The 20676-nt window shown below is 46.1% G+C and overlaps 1 protein-coding gene across 29 annotated transcripts in view; it reads left to right on the top strand.

The window, feature by feature from the left end:
- robo2 (roundabout, axon guidance receptor, homolog 2 (Drosophila)) overlaps positions 1–20676 on the top strand; it is a 1057280-nt gene that overhangs the window by 943361 nt on the left and 93243 nt on the right. For all 29 annotated transcript variants that reach the window (XM_069889083.1, XM_069889099.1, XM_069889096.1 and 26 more), the window contains 3 exons: positions 7824–7945; positions 13459–13690; positions 20454–20578. In XM_069889083.1, coding sequence (XP_069745184.1) covers positions 7824–7945; positions 13459–13690; positions 20454–20578 — 479 coding nt within the window. The remainder of the gene's footprint in view (positions 1–7823; positions 7946–13458; positions 13691–20453; positions 20579–20676) is intronic.

The following is a 20676-nucleotide window of genomic DNA, read 5'->3' as shown; positions in this document are numbered from 1 at the left end:
TTTAGACCAGAATAACTCATCCAATAAAGGCAAACCTGCCCCATGACTAACTGGCTGATATAAATTGTGAGCAGTAGCAAGACATTAAAAGGTGGATGTTGATGAGAATGTGGAGAGAATCAATTTGGGTTAATGCAGGATTGATGTAAGGCTGATGGTTGGAAGAGTCTGTGTCCTTGCTGTATGCCTGACACTTTTGCACTGTTAGTTCCTGTGCTTTAGACAGGCAGTGCCAACAGAATCAGAAGGGGAATCAGGGAAAGTCTTGAAGGGAAATGATTTTCAAGGTAAAAAGTGTCCATCAGACAGAACAGTGAGGAGATGGTGGATGGTGAATGTATCGACTGAGGTTACAAAACAGCAGGTCTCATGGAATCTAAATGAGCTAAGCCCTTCCTTAAGGCATGAACAAAAAGCAGGCAGGAGCCGGAATTAAAAGGCTGGGGAGAACGAAAGAAAGAGCAGGGCGAGGAGCACAGACCAACAGACAAAAGGTGATAATTGGACAAGGATAGGAGAAGAAAGCTGAGAATTGATCAGCAAAGGTGGGTGGCTCTGTGAATGCAGAGCTTGGGGAAAGGAGACAGAGGGAAAGATGGACGATGGGAGGGAAGCTAACAGACATGGTTCACTCCGTAAGGTTATTGAATGGCAGAACAAACCTTTGGAGCTCAAAGAGCATGAACTGAGTTGTTGATTATTATGTGCAGCAAGATATCAATGTTTTGCTTTCTATCCAAATAATTCAACCCGTACTTAAATACAGGAAGCATGCATGTGTTGAGAGTGAGGAAACAGGTTTGGTAGGTCTCAAAGACAAGGACTCTGGACATCGTTTTTTGTAGTGAAAGATTTTATTTACAGAAGGCAAGTGTAGGAAATGGAAACAGATGCAACACACACACACACACACACACACACACACACACACACACAGAGTTTACAACAGACGTGGGAAAGTAATATCGGCAATGAAACACGCATACAATTAATAAAGAGCATGGGAAAAATAGCATGAAAACAAAAACCCATACACAACAAACAAGGAAATCTCACTATGATGCCCCACCACCCCTTGACTCGGTGCAGACATGGCTCTATGCTACAAGGAACATTAATTAAATGCTCCCAATCCTTTTAACAGTGCACATCTTACCAACAGTTTCTCCAGCGCCCTTCCACTTTTCTAGGCCTGGTGTGAAGCAGGGTGGTCTGCTGGCAAAGAGGGAGAACAAAGAATACATGGCACCTTTATAGTGTTGAAGGGTCCAGCCCAGGTCATTAGCAGGATTAATGGCTCAATGCCAGAAGGGCTAATCCAATTTCAACAGCCATTGGCCCAAGGCCAAGTACAGGCAGGCAGGAGAGTCCAGTCCAGGTAATTTACATGGTAACAAGGGCAAGGTGTGCACTAATGGGTGGGTGGAACAAAACCTTGATTGGCAGCTGGTGTGTCCTCTGACTAGGTAGGGGGCAGTGCTGCCACATGACAGCCACAACCTTTCCCAATACAACAAGACAATAAAAGAAAGGGGCAGGGTGCAGAGTTGCAGTGAGTAACTGAGTGCAGGGTGCGGTAATACAGTGAGTCACTGAATGCAGGGTGCGGTGACACAGCGAGTCACTGAGTGCAGGGTCTGGTGTTACAGTGAGTCACTGAGTGCAGGGTGCGGTCATACAGCGAGTCACTGAGTGCAGGGTGCGGTGATACAGCGAGTCACAGAATACAGGTATTGGGAAAAGTACAGTTAAACAATACAAGGTCATTATCCTTTACCAATGAGAGGTACATTTAAGAGTCAGATCATAGCAGAGAAGAAACTGTCTAAAAAGAAAGAAATTGAATAAACAATTTTATTTGGTATTCTTAAATATGTCTTTGGCCTTCCTGCCATTGGAAATATCTTACTCTGTCCAGACAATTCATTATTAAGAGTCTGATAAAAAGCACCATATCCTTGGTCCAGCACAAATGGACCAAATGGTTTTCCCTTCTGCCTTGTTTCCATTGGAAATTTAAATTTAAATTTTGACATGCAGCACAGTAACAGGCCAATTTGGCCCACGAGCCCGTGCCGCCCAATTACACCCAATTGACCTACAACCCCCGGTAGGTTTAGAAGGGCTGGTAGAAACTGGAGTCCCTGGGGAAAACTCACACAGACATGGGGAGAACGTACAAACTCCTTACAGGCCATGCGGGATTTGAACCATGGTCCCAGTCGCTGGAACTGTACCAGCATTGCACTAACTGCTGCGCCAACCATGTCACCCCTAATTGTTCATTAGCTGTAATTACCTTCTTAGTGCCATGGTCCCGTGCAGATTCAGGACTTTGCCTCAGCTGAGACCCAGGCCTCTGAGGGGCTGGAATTTACACAGTAGCTTTGGAGATCAGTGACTGGTACATTCCCCGTCCCCACAGCCTGAGCTCCAACCTCTGAGGGGCTGACATTTACACAGCAGCTTCGGACGACAGTGACCAGTCCATTCCCCGACCCCACCATCCCTTGGCAACAAAATGTCACTCGTCTTGATGAGGTTTGAAGTGTCAGCCAACAGAGAGTGAAGCCATCCCAAATCAAAGTGAAAAACAGAAGGGTCCCATCCAATTATTGGAGTCCAAATTGAGCCATGACTCTGCTCGAACTGGCCCCACACTTCTATTTAAATCTTTACAGGTACCATGCTCTGCTGCTGTTCAGCTGTTCCTGCCCTTTAGAATGCAGATCGTGCAGTGATTTTTGTCTGTCAGTTTATCACATTCTGGTGTTCGAGCTTGTTGAGAGTGGAAAGACATGGTCTCATTTTTCTTTGTCTCTCCTCCTGTTCTCTGGGATCCTGAGGCTGACTGGTCCACGTGCCAAGAGAGAAGGGAGAAGGGCGTCACTGTCCATCTCACACCCCTGATATCTTTTCCCACCCCTCACCCAATCCCTAGCCAAATAGGACGAGCTGGACCTGGATAACCTGTGCACTTTGCTTTCAGAACCGTGCTTTCAGAATGAACCCCATTGGCTGTGGTGCTTTTACATCACCCAGGGCTTGTGAGTTAAAGCCTTTTTCTGTGTTGTACGAACTGCTGCCATTTACTTGAAGCAGGGAAATGTGCAGACATTGGGATCGAGTGCAGTACGCAACATGCTGGAGAAATTCATCCAGTCACACAGGATCCATAGGATGTCAAGGGTTACCAGCATTTCAGGCCTGGGCCCTTGCTTGGGTATACATGCAATGTGTCCAGTTGAGCTTCTCCACCAGATTTGTGTATTGCTGCCTCTAAGCTGACCCTACTTCAAGGACTGGGCCACATTCTACAACCCCCTCCTGTCGGTGAGAAGATTCACGGGTGTAATATCAGATTCAAAAATAGCTTATTTCCTGCTGTTATCAGACTCCTAAATGAACCCTCTCATTGGTAAAATAGTTGCCATTGCTACATTCAAACTGTTTGAAGAGAAGTCACTGACAAATCTTGCTGACAGTTTCTTAACAGCAAATTTCCAATGTGATGTAAAACATTAAAATCTGCAGACTCATTAGTGGAAACACAGAAATAGAACTCAGCTGGTCTCACAGCATCCAGAGAAGGTGAAGATATATAACCAACGTTTTGGGTCTGAGTCCTTCTTCAAGGTGTAAGTTAAAAGCAGGCAGCTGCCTGAATTAAAAGGTGGGGGAGGAGAGAAGAAAGGGCAAGGGTGGACCACAGACCAACAAATAAAGGGTGATAATTGGGAATGGACAGGAGAGAGGAAAGACGAGAATTGATGGGGGGGGAGCGGGGAGATTTGGTTTTGTGAAAGTAGAGCGGGGGAAAGGAGATAGAGGGGAGAGAGAGAGAGAGATAGAAGAAAGGAGACATTGAGATTGATAGGAAGGTAGGAGGGGGCCACTAATGGAGAAGTACATATTAATGCCATCTGGTTGCAAAGAGCCCAGACGGAATATGATTCAAGATTCAATTTATCGTCATGTAATAAAAACAGTGCAATGTTACCTGAAATCTGCTTTAGTCTGCTGTAAGGTAGACAGATTTGTCATCGACAGAAATTGCCTGAAGTGCCTCTTGCAGTCAAAGGCAAGCAGAGTCCCCTCAAAGTCTCCAAGAGTCCATGAAGTCACCTCCAGTGCTTCTGCAGTCCGCAGCCGCATAGAGTCCAGCCCAAACCATCAGTAGCTCGAGTTCCAGCTCCAAGTATCTGGCATGATCAGAGCCCTTCAGTGCCTTCAGCACCCTCTTGCATCCCAGTTTTGATAACCTGGTACCCCTTCAACCAGTCTTGAGCCAGTCTCCCTCAATCCACAGCCTGGTGTGAATCTCTTGGCCGCAGTCGCTACCAGTCTACGGCTTGCATGGGTTCCTCGCCTCGAGTCGCCTCCAATTTGCTGGTGGTCTCAGTCTGGCAGTGCACAGCTGAGGGATGACCATTGATCAAGCCACTGAGTAGAAAGTTCCCTTCCTCAGTATAATGACTATGGGATTTTTAAAGTCATTTCCCAGGCTGAATCTGGCGATAAGGAAGATTGACCTGTGAGGAAAGGTCAAGTCGCCTGGGACTGCACTCGTAGGAATTTTGATGAGAGTGGTTGTGATAGAAACGTAAAATTATGAAAGGGACAGGTAAAAGGCAGGAAGGTTGTTTTCATTAGCAGGTGTTTCTACAAAATAGTCTCAAGATTCTGGGGAGTAGATTTAGGACAAAGATGAGGAGAATCTGCTTCTCCCAGAGTGGAGTGAATCTGTGGAATTCTCTGAGGCAGCCTCATTAAATGTATTTGGACATAGATTTCTGCAGAGAAGGGGAATTCAGGGTTTTTGTGAACAGGTGGGTAAGTGGAGCTGAATCCATGGCCAAATAGGCCAGATTAGTGGTTAGCGCAATAGTGTTACAGTGCCACGACTTGGGTTCGAATCTGGTGCTGTCTGTAAAGAGTTAGTACTTTCTCCCCGTGTCTGCGTAGGTTTTCCCCAGGGGCTCCAGTTTCCTCTCACCCTTCATGACGTACCAGGGTTGTAGGTTAATTGGGTGTAATTGAGCGCCATGGGTTTATGGGCTGTTACCTTGCTGCATGTCTAAAAAAAATTTAATTAAATCAGCTGTGATCTTATTGAACGACGGAGATGACTGGCCCCTGCTTCTATTATGTAAATTTATTGTCATGTGGACCGAGGAGAGTGAGAAGCTTTGTTTTGTGTGCAGTCTGACTAGTCAACCCATACTTAGTACAGAGTGCAGAGTTGCTGAGCGAGTTCAGTCAGAACTGAGCAAAGACCATGTTAGTGTGAGGTTTTCACCTTGAGAGAAACATCATCCTCCTTTGAGCAGCCCTCCCTGGCCAATATTTTGGTCTCCTGATTTGGAAGGATGCAGTTGGACTGAATGAAAGAGGGATCAGAAGGGGATGAGGGAGAAGGAGGCGACTCCAAAGCAGATTAGCAGCAAGCAAGGAGAACAGAGAACAATAGGGAATGTGATGGTGTCTCCAGAAATGTGACAGCTGCACAGGGCGACAAACATTCCTCAACAGATACTGTACGGTTCCTAGATGAGTAATTAATTGATTCCAATTACAATAATTTGCATAATTAAATGAGTCCAGAATACGTCCCCTCTCAGCAAGCTGTGGTTGTCAAAAACATCGCCGTCTGTGATCTGGCAATGGCTGCTCTTTGCCGTGAGTTCTCGATGTGGATGGGTGCCATTACTTCATCTGACTGTGGGGATTCCCCAGCGTGCAATGGGTGTAGCAGCCCAGAGAGGCTGCTCTGAGCTTGCAGAGCTTGCATGTCTGACACACAGCAGTCCAGCCAGCGGGTCTGCTGTTCCACAGCTTCGGGGAACCCGGTTCGATCCCCACCTCCAGCGTGGTCTCCGTGGAGCTTTTGGAAAGTGGTGCAGATTTACCAGAGTGCTGCTTGGATTATCGGGTTATTTGCTCTGGAGTATCAGAGGCTGACGAGAAACCTGAGAGACCTTTATAAAATGACAAGGGACATTGAGAGGGTGGACTGTCAGATTCTTTTCTATAGGGTAAAAGCGTCACACATCAAAGGACATGTGTTGAGGGAGAGGGGATTTAGAGCTGTGTGGGGGATTTTTTTGTGCGCAGAATAGGAATGGGCTGGTGGGGGAGTTGTGGAAGTAGATATGATAGTTGTGTTTAAGAAGCTTCTAGATAGATACATGAATATGCTGAGGATAGGGGTGGGGACGGGATTATGGGTCGTATGCAGACAGAAGTTTAGTTTAAAATGGGCACCACGTTCAATGCAGATGTGTGAGTCGAAGGGCCTTTTCCGCCGTTGAACAGTTCCAGGATCTCCCTGGGAGAATCTACATTTGGTCTCACCCCCTCCCCAGGTTCTACCCACTCTTCCTTTTATTTTCCCCCCCATGATATATTTTATAGTCCAACTTTGGTCTTGATAAAGAATGTCAACCTGAAATGTTAAAAACATTAAACATCGAACATTACAGCCCTTTGACCCACAATGTTGTGCCAACCTATTACAAGCCCACTCAACAATCTAACCCGGTGGTTCTCAACCTTTTTCTTTCCACTCACATACCACCTTAAGCAATCCCTTATTAATCACAGAGCACCAGTGGCATAGGGATTACTTAAAGTGGTATGTGAGTGGAAAGAAAAAGGTTGATAACCACTGATCTAACCATTTGCTACCTCATATCCTTAACTATCTATTTTTCTTACATCTCTCATCCAAAGAGAAAAGCTCACTAAAAGTTGACTGACCATTTCACCTATGGATGCTCCTTGACTCAGAGAGTACATCCTGTAGCTCGTTGTTGGCAGGAGGACCTTGTGGTTTGTTTGCGTCACTGGAACCTTTAAGAAAGCTTGTGGGTTCCGTGAGTTGTATTAAAAACACACAAAAATGCTGGAGGAACTCAGAAGATCTCACACAGCATCCATGGGAGGTAAAGATCTATTATCGGCATTTCGAGCCTGAGCCCTTCCTCAAGGCACAGGTAAAGTGCAGGAAGGTGTCACAATAAAGGTTGAAGATTGGCTGGGGGAGGAGTTCAGACCAACAAAAGGTGTGAATTGGATATAATAAGAGGAAAGGTGAGAATTGATTTTGGCTTTGTGAAAGGGGACAGAGGGAAAAGGGTAGAGAGAAAGAGAGGGGAAATAAAACAGAGCTGGGGGAAAGGAGACAGAGGTAAAAAGAGTTGGGAGGGGTGGGGGGTTTACCGGAAGGTGAAGAAGTTTATGTTAATGCTATGTGTTTGGAGGGTGCCCAAATAGAAGTTGAGGCAGGTGGTCTCAGTTTGGCAGTGCATAAGACCATGGACAGACATAATCAGGGCCAAAAAAGTTGGTAATATATATCTTTACCTCCTATGGACGCTGCAAGACTGGCTGAGTTCCTCCAGTATTTCCTTATGTTTTTTACTATAATTACAGCGTCTACAGACTTTCTTGTTTTACTCCATATGTTTTATTGATTGATGGGACTGACTGCTGTATAGAAAATGCCAGTGTGTCTACTTGTGTTGTTCCAAATCATGTATGCCCAATCCCATACACTGTAAAGCTACTAGCCACAGCGCTTGAGAAACAGTATGACCCAATGATCGAGGTTAGGACAAAGCTGGTGGCATTAGCAAAGGCAGATCAAATGCAGTGTGAGTGTAGTTGATCAATTCACCAAAGAATCCTCTCAAGCATTCACTTGTTCCCAGAAACAACTGGGAGTCTACGCTGCTCCTCTTTCCACAGAGACTGCCTGACCTGTTGAGTATTTCTGGCACTGTTTTCTAAAATCTTCTTTCCCTCTTGCTGTTCTTTCTCAGATATCAGTCCCCCAGCACAGGGCGTGGATCACAGACAGGTTCAGCGCGAGCTGGGTGATGTTATCGTACGCCTGCACAACCCACTGGTCCTCACGCCATCCAGTATCCAGATAACGTGGATGGTGAGTTCTAGCCCATGTGGTGTGGTCATTCCCTTCCCTCATTCCTCCATGCCTTATGGCGTCTCAGCATCTCGTTTCCAAGTGTAGGCCAAGGAACAGACCACAGACAACAAATAGCTTGGATGATCTCCTAGAAGGAGTGCTGCAGATCAGTGTCTTACAGAGCAAATAAAAGGCCATTCAGCCCAACTTGTCCATGTTGACCGAGTTATCTGTTTCATCTAGTCCCATTTGCCCACATTTGACCCAGACAGATTCCTAGCACAGCTTGTATAGCGCACTTAGGGTGGCTCAGTTAGTGTAGTGGTTAGATGATATGGTTAACATAGCAGTTAGTGTAATGCTGTTACAACACCAGCGATCGAGACTGGGCTTTGATTTCCGTGCTGTCTGTGAGGTGTTTGTACATTCTCCCTGTGTCTACATGGATTTTCCCTGGGGGCTCTGGTTTCCTCCCACCGTTCAAAATTAACCAGAGGTTGTAGGTTAATTGAGTGTAATTGGGCGGCATGGACTCGTGGGTCGAAAGGGCCTGTTACCGTGCTGTGTGTCTAAATTTTTTTTTAAATTACTATGAGGGATGAAAAAGGACTGGATAGACGAGAGGTTTATGTATTGGATTTCAGAAGAATGAGAGGGGATTTGATAAAGGACCAGACAGGTTAGGTGCAGGAAGAATGTTCCTGATGCTGGGGAAGTCCAGAACAAAGGGTTACAGTCTCATGATTGGGGGGAAGCCATTTTGGACTGAGATGAGGAGAAACCTCTTCACTCAGAGTGTTGTGAACTTGTGGAACTCCCCACTATGGAATGTTGTTGAGGCCAGATTGTTAGATATATTCAAAGGGAGTTGGATATTGCCTTTGTAGTGTAAGGGTTCGAGGGTTAAGGGCTGTTTCTGCGCTGTCGGGTTCTATGGTCCCACAATTGTAGGTGCAGGATACAACCTTCCTTTTAAGGTAATGTCTCCAAACATATGAATTTCAGCAAACCAACCACAGCTACGTTCCTGACCATAAGATCACTCATGGCTGGCCCTCAAAGTCAGATTTTCAGTCTTCCAGCCCGCTTTTCATTTTGGAGTCATTTTGGAGTCCCAACATTGTCACTGGTCGAGGGACAATAGATTTTGGCTGTGCAGAGACTCAGAAGTTATAACTGATCTCCCAACAGGAGAGAAGTATCAATAAAAATGTAATAACGTGTTCAAACTTATAGAGTAAATAAAAAGGAAGCATTCTGTCAATGGTAGAGGCAGTAATAAATCAGTGGGGTGATAAGGAGAACATTTTTTACACATAGAGTGGTCGTCCAGAATGCATCGATGGAACAGGTGACGGAACAAAGTAGAGTGGGGAATCAGGATATATCTAACCAGTCGGGAAGCTGTGGGACGAAAGGAGGGGGGAGCGCCAGTCACTTGGCAGCTCTTTGAAGGAACCGGTGCAGGCACAGTGGACTGTATGACCTCATTCAGCAACGCCATTTTATATTATCAGGAAAACTCAATTCCGGATGATCAGGTTAAAATGAGGTCACGTCATCGCTGAATGGAAACAGCTGCGGAGTGGGCTGGAATTGTTGGCTGGAGCTACAGACCTAAAAAAACCCATGGCACAGTAGGAGAGTATTCAGAAGCTGCATGAAAGGATTATCCAATTAGTCCCATTCCATCTGGTCTTTCCTCAGAACTCTGTGCATATTTCCTTTTTTAGTATTTACCCCATTCTCATTTGAAGATTGCACCCTGTCTTTCCCATCCTCACTGAAGTGCAGTGTGCAGAACCGGACACGCTAGTCCAACCCCTGACTTACAAAGGTTTATCATAATCCCTTATGTTTGTAGTGTGCCTGTCTGTTTATAAACCCAATGCTTTTTAACATAACCGCTGTCCATTTGGGGAATGATCATCTTGTGATTGTGTTGGAAGCTGTCCAGAGGACTGACCGATGAGCCGACAATGTGAATTCAAAACCCACCGGAGCTGCATGCAAATTTAAATTTAGAGATGTTTCAGATAAAGGTTCATCTCAGAATAGCCTTTCAAATGAAAGGATTTTTGCAGAGATCCTTAACAGAACCTCTCCTGTTGGCCTCAGACTTACCAGGATGAAACCACAATGCTGGAGAAACTCAGCAGGTCAAAGATAATGATACATAACCGACGTTTTGGGCTTGAGCATCAAGCTATGGAAAAATGTCAGCAAACACCCGAACAAAATGTTGGGGGGTGGGGGAGGGGCACGGTCCCACATTAAGGGAGGGAGGGGACAGCAGCAAACGGGTGGGGGGGGGGGAGATGGCTCTGTGAATAGAGAGGGAAGGGGGTGGAGAGCTGGAGGAAAGAAGACAAGGGGAAGCTCTTCATCCCTTTCCCTCTCCATTCACAGAGCCATCCCCCCTCCCCCTGCTTGCTGCTGTGCCCTCCCTCCCTCCTCCACCTATTACCTTCAGTCTATGGACCGTGCTCCTCCTCTTATTCCCCTCCCCCACCACTCCAACCACTTTGTTTGGGCACCCGCCCAATGATGAAGGGCTCAAGCCCGAAAGGTTGGTTGGTTCTGTACCTTTACCTTTGCTGTATAAAGGAGACTGTTTGACCTGCAGAGTTTCTCCAGCTTTGTGTGTTTTTACTTCAACCATGGTGTCTATATATTTTTGTGTTTTATTTGAGGTTTCCCAATGTCTTTCTCTCATAAGACTCAGAATGATAGAACTGTAGAATCTAACAGGATGGAAGTAGGTCATTCTACCCTACCCAGCCATGCTGTATGAGTCCCATTTTCCTACATTCCCACAGAATCTTCTTAAATACTGTCCTCAATCCACTTGGGGAAGAAAAGATTCATGGAAATGTTACAGGTTTGGATAGAGAAGATGTAGATAGATTGTTTCCTATGGTGGGAGGGTCTAGGACAAGAGGGCCCAACTTCAGGATTGAAGGGTATCCTCTTAGAACAGAGATGTAGAGGAATTTCTTTAGCTAGAGGGTGGTAAATCTATGGAATTTGTTGCCACAGGTGATTGTGGAGGCCAGGTTATTGGGTGTATTTAAGACAGAGATTGACAGGTTCTTGATTAGCCAGGGCATGAAAGGTTATGGGGAGAAGGTTGGGCAGTGGGGCTGAGTGGGAAAATGGATCAACTCATAATTAAATGGTGGGACAGACTTGATGGGCTGAATATCCTATTTCTGCTACTATGTCTTTCCTGGACCCAACAAACTAATGGCATCGTGAAGAGAGCACGTCAGTACCTCAAGTTCCTTAAGAGTTTGTGGAGATTTGGTATGACATCAGGAACCCTGACAAATTTCTACAGGTAAGTGGTGGAATGTGTGCTGACCATCTGGGACACCAATACCCCTGAGCGTAAAGTCCTCCAGAAGGTTGTGAACACAGCCCAGGACATCATAGTCAAAACTCTCCCCATCAACGATATCAACTACAGGAGGGAATGCTGCTGTAACCTACTTCCTTCCTATTCAATTATATAGTCACTTGGAGGTTAAGTTAGGGGTTTGTCTGTGACGCGTTTTCAATCATTTCCAGTATTTTGGTTGTATTTAAATCCTTTATTGTTAACACGCAAAACTTGTAATCTTCTTTTCTGATATTCTATGTAGTAGACTTTTACAACAAAACATTCATAAAAAAGTTAACGAGTTAAATGATGTTCAAATGATACTTAACGATTCTGAAAGCGTTGCTGAGATGGTGAACAGAAATTGTCATCTCCTAACTTGCCCTCCTTCTGGTTTCCACCTGCCCATGATGGCTGTGGAACCTCATTTTAAGCTTGAGCATAACTCCTGCGTGTGTTCCTTTGTGTGATAAGCTGGTCTTGGTTCCAACTGCTGTGCTGCTGGGGCTGAGCCAAGTGCGCATGGGCCAACACGCTCCGTGGTGCACGCGTACTGGAGGACATGCCAGCCCTAGCGGACACCGCCACCATTGGGGCCGAGCCAAACACACATGTGCCACCACGCTCTGGCTCCGTAACCAGTGCTGGCCCTCGTGCATGCGGTGACGAGAAGAGGCGAACGCTCCACAGTGGATACCGCCGACGCCCGCGACTGCAACAGATAAGGACCAAGCCTATGGCTCTTTCAGCTAGAGATCATCAAGGATCCACACCATCCAGCACAGGCTCTGTTCTCACTGCTGCCATTGGGAAAGAAGTATAGGTGCCACAAGACTCGCACCACCAGGCTCAGGAAGAGCTGCTACCCTCCTCCACCATCAGACTCCTCAAGAGAAAACTCAATCAGGGACTCATTTAGGGACTCTTGCATTTTATTGATTTTTAAAAAATTCTCTCCGTATTGCGCGGTCAGTGTGTTTAGATTTCTCTTATTTGTTTACATGTGCATATTGTGTACCGATTTTTTTTCTCACTGCTATCAATAAGTGATCATTCTGCCTGGGTTGTATGTGATGTTCTCTATGTACTTTGACAATAAATCTGAATCTTATGGTTCCCAAGACTGGAGGGCTTAAATTATGGAGATAGGCTAAGGTTTTTCTCCCTGGAGTGTAGGATGCTGTGAGGAGACCTGATAGAGGTTGATAAAATAATGAGGAGCAGAGATAAATAAGACATCCAGTAAATAGTTAATAGTCTTTTTCCTAGGAGAGGTGAATTTAAAACCAAAGAGATAAGGTGAGAAGGAAAAGATTTAGAAGGGACATGAGAGGCAGTTTCTTCACAGAGAGGGTGGTGCATGGGCGGAACAAGGTGCCGGAGGAAGCAGGAGCAATTGGTGTCTGTCAGAGACTTGGAGAGGAAAGATTTAGAGCAGGCATGGCCAACCCGTGGCTTGCTAGCCACAAGCAGCTCTTTGATGTGAATATGCGGCTCACAGAGGTATTTTGGCCGGGTAGTGTTAGTGGGTGTGACTTGCGATCGCGTGATTGTGGCTCTCTAACATCTGAATTTTTATTGTAGGTGGCTCTTACATGAAGTAAGTTTGGCCACCCCTGATGGAGAGGGATATGAGCTGAATGGATCGGCATGGACAAGTTGGGCTTGAAGGGCTTGTAAAACTCTATGACAACCATGGCTGATCTCTGCCTCCGTGTGACCTAGAGAAAAGTGGAGGACCCTTTCTACATACCCAGCAAACTAGTTTAACTACTTCAATCTCACCAATCATTTCAAGGACTATTGTCTTTGGACTAACAATGTCATCAATCTGCCATCCCTCCAAAGAAGGGTCGAGATTGGCACAGCACTGTTTGAATCTGGCGCTGTCTGTAAACGTGTATGTGTGGGTTTTCTCCAGGGACTCCGGATTCCACCCACTGTTCAAAACGTAAGAGGGTTGTAGGTCAATTGGGTGTAGGGGGCAGCGTGGGCTGAAAGGGCCTGTGTTTCAGTGCTGTATGTCTAAAATTTAATTGGTGGGCATGGGTTCCCATGTCATGAATCTGCTGGGAAGTGGTGCTGTTTAGTTTGTGCTGCCTGGCGCGAGGCTGTACCAGGTCTAACAAGGTCTCTTTGCTGCACACAGGTCGAGCGGCAGTCTCAGTTCATCCAGGGCTACCGGGTGCTGTTCCGTCAAATCTCTGGCCTCCCTTCCCCCTCGTCCTGGCAGGTGCTGGAGGTGAAGGCACCCACAGAACGCAGCACAGTCCTGACCAACCTGAAGAAGGGCGTCAGCTACGAGATGAAGGTGCGACCATACTTCAACGAGTTTCAGGGGATAGACAGTGAGTCGAAGACGGCGCGCACGAATGAAGAAGGTGAGTTCTTTGTGTCTATCCCTCTCCAGTGGAGCCACCTGATGCTTTAGAATTGTTGCAGCGCAGGAAGGGCACCACTCGGCTGATTGAGTCTGTGCCAACCACTTGAAGGGCAATCCCATCAGTTCCACTCTGCTCCAATACACAAACGAGCTGGAGAATCTCAGCAGGTCAGGCAGCATCCACAGGTAATCAATGTTTTTGGTGTGAGCAAAAGCAAACTTCCTCACCGCACCTCGATGCACGTGGCACTAAAGGTGGATTCGAAACTTTCACGTTTCTTTACACAGTGAGTGGTGGGTGCCTGGAATGGGCTGCCAGGGGTAGTGGTGAAAGCAGATACAATAATAGTGTTGAAGAAGCTTCTAGATAGACACAAGGAATGGAAGGATATGGATTGTGTGCAAGCAGCAGAAATTTAGTTTGATTTGAACATAATGTACAGCACAGACATGCAGGCTGAAGGGCCTCATCCTGTGTTTTACTGTTCTATGTTCTAGCCAGTTGTAACATGCATGCAGTAATGAATGATGTATTGTGTCCCAAATGATGCCGAGAACACAGGGTACTACTTGTACTGTTGTAGGCCAGTAACCTGCTCATACATACTTTGGGTTTACAACCATTACTAGTTGTAATGAAGAAGAATGGAGTAAAACATGAAAGTCTCCAGACATCGTGACTGAAGTAAAAACACAATGCCAGAAAAACTCAGCAGGTCAAATAGTGTCCTTGATGTAGCAAAGATAAAGATACATAACCAACATTTTGGGCTTGAGCCCTTCATCAAGGTATGGAAAAAAATGTCAGCAGGCGTCCAAACAAAATGGTGGTGGGGAGGAGCACAGTCCCAAGGGCAGGGGCTAATAGATAGCTAAGGGAGGGAGGGCACACCAGCAAACAAGGGGAGGAGGGATAGCTCTGTGAATGGAGAGGGAAGTGGGGGGTAGAGCTAGAAGAATGGGGAAGAGAGGGAGAATGGGAAGTGGTCTAGTAGAAACTGGAGGCATCAGTGTTAATGCCATCCGGATGAAGAGTGGCCTGCTGGAATATTAGTTGATGCTTCTCCAATTTATGGGCAGCCTGGGTTTGGCAGTGCTTGAGGCCATGGACAGACATATCAGAGTGGGGCGCAGAGCTGAAATGGTTGGCCACTGGGAGACCCCCTGTTATTACTGCGGACAGAGTGAAGGTGCTCAGTGAAGCAATCTCCCAGTCTATGTCCAGACTCACTGATGTAGAGGAGGCCACAACAGGATAACCCCTACAGATTCACAAGTGATGCGTTCCTTCACTTGGAAGGACTGTTTGGGACCCCAAATGGTGGGCACAGCTGTGGCATTTTCTGTGGTCACTAGTTATGACAAGATCTGCTAGTGCTGGTATGTCTTTTCTTTGGCTTGGCTTCGCGGACGAAGATTTATGGAGAGAGTAAATGTCCACGTCAGCTGCAGGCACGTTTGTGGCTGACAAGTCCGATGCGGGACAGACACACGGTTGCAACGGTTGCAGGGGAAAATTGGTTGGTTAGGGTTGGGGTTTTTCCTCCTTTGTCTTTTGTCAGTGAGGTGGGCTCTGCGGTCTTCTTCAAAGGAGGTTGCTGCCCGCCGAACTGTGAGGCGCCAGGATGCACGGTTTGAGGCGATATCAGCCCACTGGCGGTGGTCAATGTGGGAGGCACCAAGAGATTTCTTCAGGCAGTCCTTGTACCTCTTCTTTGGTGCATCTCTGTCACGGTGGCCAGTGGAGAGCTCGCCATATAACACGATCTTGGGAAGGCGATGGTCCTCCATTCTGGAGACGTGACCCACCCAGCGCAGCTGGATCTTCAGCAGCGTACACCAGCCGTAACCAGCTATACCATGTCGCTGGCAGTGTTGGCGTGTTGTTCAAACATTTAACCTTGGTAACACAATCTTACAGAACAACCAACTTGACACTGCGGTGCCCTGCAGTTTGTTTTCCTTCTGACGCCGTGCTTCCAATCGTCAGATTTTAATCTGCGAGGTTCCCCATTCTCTGTAAGTGCTGCATATTTACCAAACCTTCTCACTCCATCCACTGCTGAGAGTTTAAAAAATGGTTCTGTCAATAATTGACCTCACCTCAACCCTTGCTCGAAAGTGAGTTATGCAGTTTGCACTTAATTATTCTCTCTCCAGCTTGCTTTCCCTGCTGCCTTTCTGCCTTTCTCTTCTCGTTTCCTCCCACTGCTCTCACCCATTTCTTGCTTATCATCTCACATATGGCATCTTCCCTCTCACAGCTTTCCCCTCTCTCCCCCTCACTGTCATCCTTCCCCCTTTCTAATATCCCTTTGTTTGTCTCATCCACCCCTCCTTTCCTCCCTCTCCTCTCTGCTTCTGCTATCCTCCCTTTCTCACACTCACTCTGTTTGCTCCACTCCATCTCCTTTCCCTGTCCTATGCTCTCCTCCTGATCTCTCCCTGCCACCCCTTCCCTCTCCCTAGACTTTGACTCCTCTATCTCATCATCCCTCTCTCCCTTCCCACCTCGACTCTTCTCTCCTCCATCTAATGCTGCTCTCTCACCGTTCCTCCATTTTATGCAGGGAGCAATTTATCACAGCTCAGAGATAGATTTATCTCCAGACTTTAACCTTGGTGGGAAATAACAAATTGGGCTTCCTGTGGCTTGGTTCTTGAGATCAACAGCAACTTTTAATTTTCGCAGTGCATCCCAGGGAAGATGTGAAACGGTAGAATAATTGACCTGTCAGGATTTAACCATGAATTTCTACTGCACACCAGCAGTGAGGGATATGGAAAATAGGTGGCATGGTTCATATAGTGGATAGCCCAACGCTGTTACAGCGCTGGTGATGTGGGTTAGAATCCGGCACTGTCTGTTTGTACGTACTCCCTGTGTCTTCGTGGGATTCCTCCGGATGCTCCAGTTTCCTCCCACCATTCAGAAACATACAGGGGATTGTAGGCTAATTGGTGTATTTGGCCAAAAGGACCTGTTTTTGTGTTGTATGTCAAAATTTAAAAACCTCACAGCACAAAACAAGGTTTTATTTTCTGATCATGTCCCAGTTGAGATTAATGCCTGAAGCTCCTCCAGTGGTGGAACTTCTTAGCATGTATGGCACAGAATCTGGTCTCCACACTGGCCTCCATCTCCCCATGCCTCTGTTCCTCTCTCCCGTGTGTTTATCCCACTCCTTCTTCCACCTTGCTGTATATAAATCTTTGCTAAGCCTGCATTTGGATTATTGTGTACATTTCGAGTCACCCCACTGCAAGAAAGATGTGGAGGCAAGGTAACTGTCGGTAGTTTTACAGATAATTTCAGACCATTAAAGTTTTTTTTCAAGTTTAGAGCTAGAGCACGGTATCGGGCCCTTCTGGCCCACTACACCGTGCTGCCCAAATATTACTAATAACCTACACTTTTTATATGTTTTGGAGGGTAGGAGGAAATCAGAGTACCTGGTAGAAAACTGTGCAGGAGAGATTTACCAGGATGTGGCCAAGGGGAGAGGTGGGACAAATGGTTTTTTTCTCTGGAGTTTCAGAGACTGAGGGGAGACCTGATTTATAAAATCATGAGAGACATCGATAGGGCGGACAGAATTATGTTCTCAGAGTGAAAATATCAAATACTGGAGGATATGCATGGGGGAGAGGGAGTTTAAGGGAAGCTTGTTATATTACACCCAGACATGCAAGGTGGCTGTCATCTGTTCTGGAGAAAGAAAGCAGTTCTATTTTTTTTGTCTCCAATCCACAGAAATCCCTAAAAACTATTTGTAGGTAAAGGAAAAAGAAGGTAAGAAACGAGAGCAAGAACAGACCATACTACCCCCCTCTCCACCTGAAAACTCCATTCTATGGGATCACAAATGTCCCGACCATTGCCCCATCTGCCCTCACCAGCCTTGAAACAATTCAATGCAATACACCCCCACGTTAGGAAGCGGTTGTGTTCCCCAAAAACCATCTATATCACAATTTTCTGCAATGCAAACCTTTTCGTTCCTCATTGAATCCTGCAAGTGGATTCTTAAGTTTTTCTCCCAACAGCAGTCCACCATGGTGGCACAGTCTGTCGGCAAGGAAATTCTGTTTGCATCAGAGGAAAATGAGAAAAGGTCATTGTCTTAAAAAACTAGAACTGTTAGTTAAAGTATCATTTCACAAGTATGGACAGGAGAGATTCTCTTGTCAATTTCCAAAACAAATTACTAAGTGCCCTCACACTGTGAATGAGAAGACTGCTATTGTGTATGTTAAATTAGTTCAATTCTTTGTATAACATTTCGTGTTTATTAAGGAATCAACTAATTTATTAATTTTCACAGATATATGTAAAGGTGAATTTTTATTTGGTATCTCCAACTTTTGGTCGTGATTTATGAATTCCATGAGGGGCGATTTCTGTTATCTCACAATGCAGGGGTTCACTGTGACCCCAACACTCTGAAGCGGAGATTCACCATGCGCTGTGAAAGAAGATTCATCCCTGTCTGCATCATAAGTGATCAGCACCTTATCCTGAGATTGTGGCTCTTTGTGGTGCCGATGACACTGCAGGCAAGGAGGAAGCGTACAGAAGTAAGGTAGTTCAGCTGGTTGAGTGGTGTCACAACAACAACCTTGTACTCATTGTTAGCAAAACTAAGGAACTGATTGTGTACTTCAGGAAGGGTTAACCAGGAGAACACAAACCAGTACTCATCGAGGGGATAGAAGGGGAAAGGAATAAGAACTTCAAATTCCTGGGTGTCAACATCTCTGAAGATCTATCCTGGGGCCTCCATGTCATTCTAATAATGAAGGAGGCTCTCCAGCAGTTATAGTTCATAAGCTGCTATGTCTCCAAAGCCTCTTGCAAATTTCTACAGGTGTACCGTGAAGTCTATCTGGGTAGATAGCAGAACGGTGAGCACTGGTGCACCTCAGGGCTGTGTGCTCAGCTCGCTCCTGTTACAGCTACTGACCTATGACTACATCACCAGATCCAGTTCCAACAGTGTCGTCAAGTTTTCAGATGATACAACAGTAGTTGGGCTCATCAGCAACAATGACGAGTCGCACTACAGGGAAGAGGTGGAAAATCTCATGAAATGGTGCGAAAGGAACAACCTGAGTCTCAACGCGGACAAGATGAAAATGATTGTGGACTTCAGGAGGACATGGAATGACATCCCTCCACTACACATCAACAACTCTGTAGTAGAGTGCATGGAGAGCACCAAGTTCCTTGGAGTTCACGTAACTAATGGCCTATCTTGGACTCACAACATCTCCTCACTTGTCAGAAAGGCACATCTGCCACTTCACTTCCTGAGAAGACTGAAGCAGCAAGGGTACTGGCTACCATCCTGTCAACCTTCTACAGGAGCTCTGTCGAGAGTGTTCTGGTCGGCTGCATCACAGTGCGGTACGGTTGCTGCAGAGAAATGGATTGGAGATCAATCCACAGGACTATAAGAGTGGCAGAGAGGATCACTGGGGTCTCCTTCACCACCCCCCCCCCCATCGGTGTGATCTACTGGGATCATTGTCTGAAAAGGGTGTGCAAAATCATTGAGATCTCCTTCCTCCCTGCAAACAATATCTTTCAGCTGCTCTTGTCGGGGAAGAGATACAGGAGGATCAGAGCTAGCACCACCAGGCTAAGGAACAGCTTCTTCCCACAGGCAGTGAGGATGCTGAACGACCAAAGGAACTGCTCATACTAACCATCCGAGACTCTCATATGTATGAAACAATATTTATTTGTATGTATGAATATTTGTCCTGCATATGTATTGTTTGTCTGTATGTGTGTTATGTCTGGTTGTGTGCCTGCATGTTTTTCAGCGAGGACCAGAAAATGCTGTTTCGTCAGGTTGTGCTTGTGCAATCAGATGACAATAAACTTGGGACTTGAGAGAATTCTGCCTGGTTGCATCACTGTCAGGTATGGAGGTGCCAATGCACAGGTCAGGAAAAGTCTACAGAGACATGTGAACTCAGCCAGCACTGTAATGGACGTCAGCATTCATTCTATTAAGGACATCTACAAGTATCTCAAGAAAGCAGCCATTATCCTCAAGGCCCCTCACCACCCAGGCCATTCCCTCTTCACACTGCTACCATCGGGAAGGAGATACAGGAGCCTGAAGATGAACACCTAATAGCACAAGGACAATTTCTTCACTTCTGAAGGGTCAAGGAACCACAGACCCTACCTCCCTTCTTTATGGGCTAATTTATTTATTTTTTTAAACGTAATTTATTGCAATTTTGCAAATTAATTCTGCCGCAATACAACAAAGTTTGTGACACATGTTCATGACAATAGATTCTGATTCTAATTCATTGCTTGAGTCCTGGCCTGTAACGTTGACTGCCCTTTTCCCTCTGGAATGTCACCTGGCCCGTTCAACATCTCACTTTTTGCTCGATTACAGCATCTAAAAGTTCATGTCCCCCCTGCTCCTTCTACCTTTCCTCTCCTCAATTAAGATACAATTGGTTTTTTTTCAATTTTTGATGAAAGGCCATTGAACTGAAACGTTAACTCTCTTTCTTTCTCTACAGATGCTGCCTGTGTATTTCTGCTATTTTCTCCTTTTATTTAGTACCGCTCTGTTATTCGTGATATCTCCACCTGCGCTGGTTGCTGGAACCTGCCTCCTGAAATTTCTCTGTTGAAATGTGTTTGGGGTGCAAGTTGGGTTCGTTCTTTCTCTCTGTGTGTCATCCCTTTCTCTCTCACTCTCTCTCTCTCTCTCTCTCTTTCTCTCCAGCTCCAGGCGCCCCACCGCAGTCGGTTACTGTCCTGACGGTCGGGAACCACAACAGCACGAGCATCAGTGTCTCGTGGGACCCTCCTCCCACAGAGCAGCAGAATGGCATCATCCAGGAGTACAAGGTGGGCATTCGGCTGGAAGTCGGGGGGGTGGGGGGCTGAAAGCTGGGATGGCATTGAGGTACATTAGATGTCTCCAACTCTTCTCCCCTTTGAATCTC

This window comes from Narcine bancroftii, chromosome 7 (genome assembly GCF_036971445.1).
Source record: "Narcine bancroftii isolate sNarBan1 chromosome 7, sNarBan1.hap1, whole genome shotgun sequence".
NCBI lineage: Eukaryota > Metazoa > Chordata > Chondrichthyes > Torpediniformes > Narcinidae > Narcine > Narcine bancroftii.
This window is presented reverse-complemented; position numbering and strand designations above follow the sequence as displayed.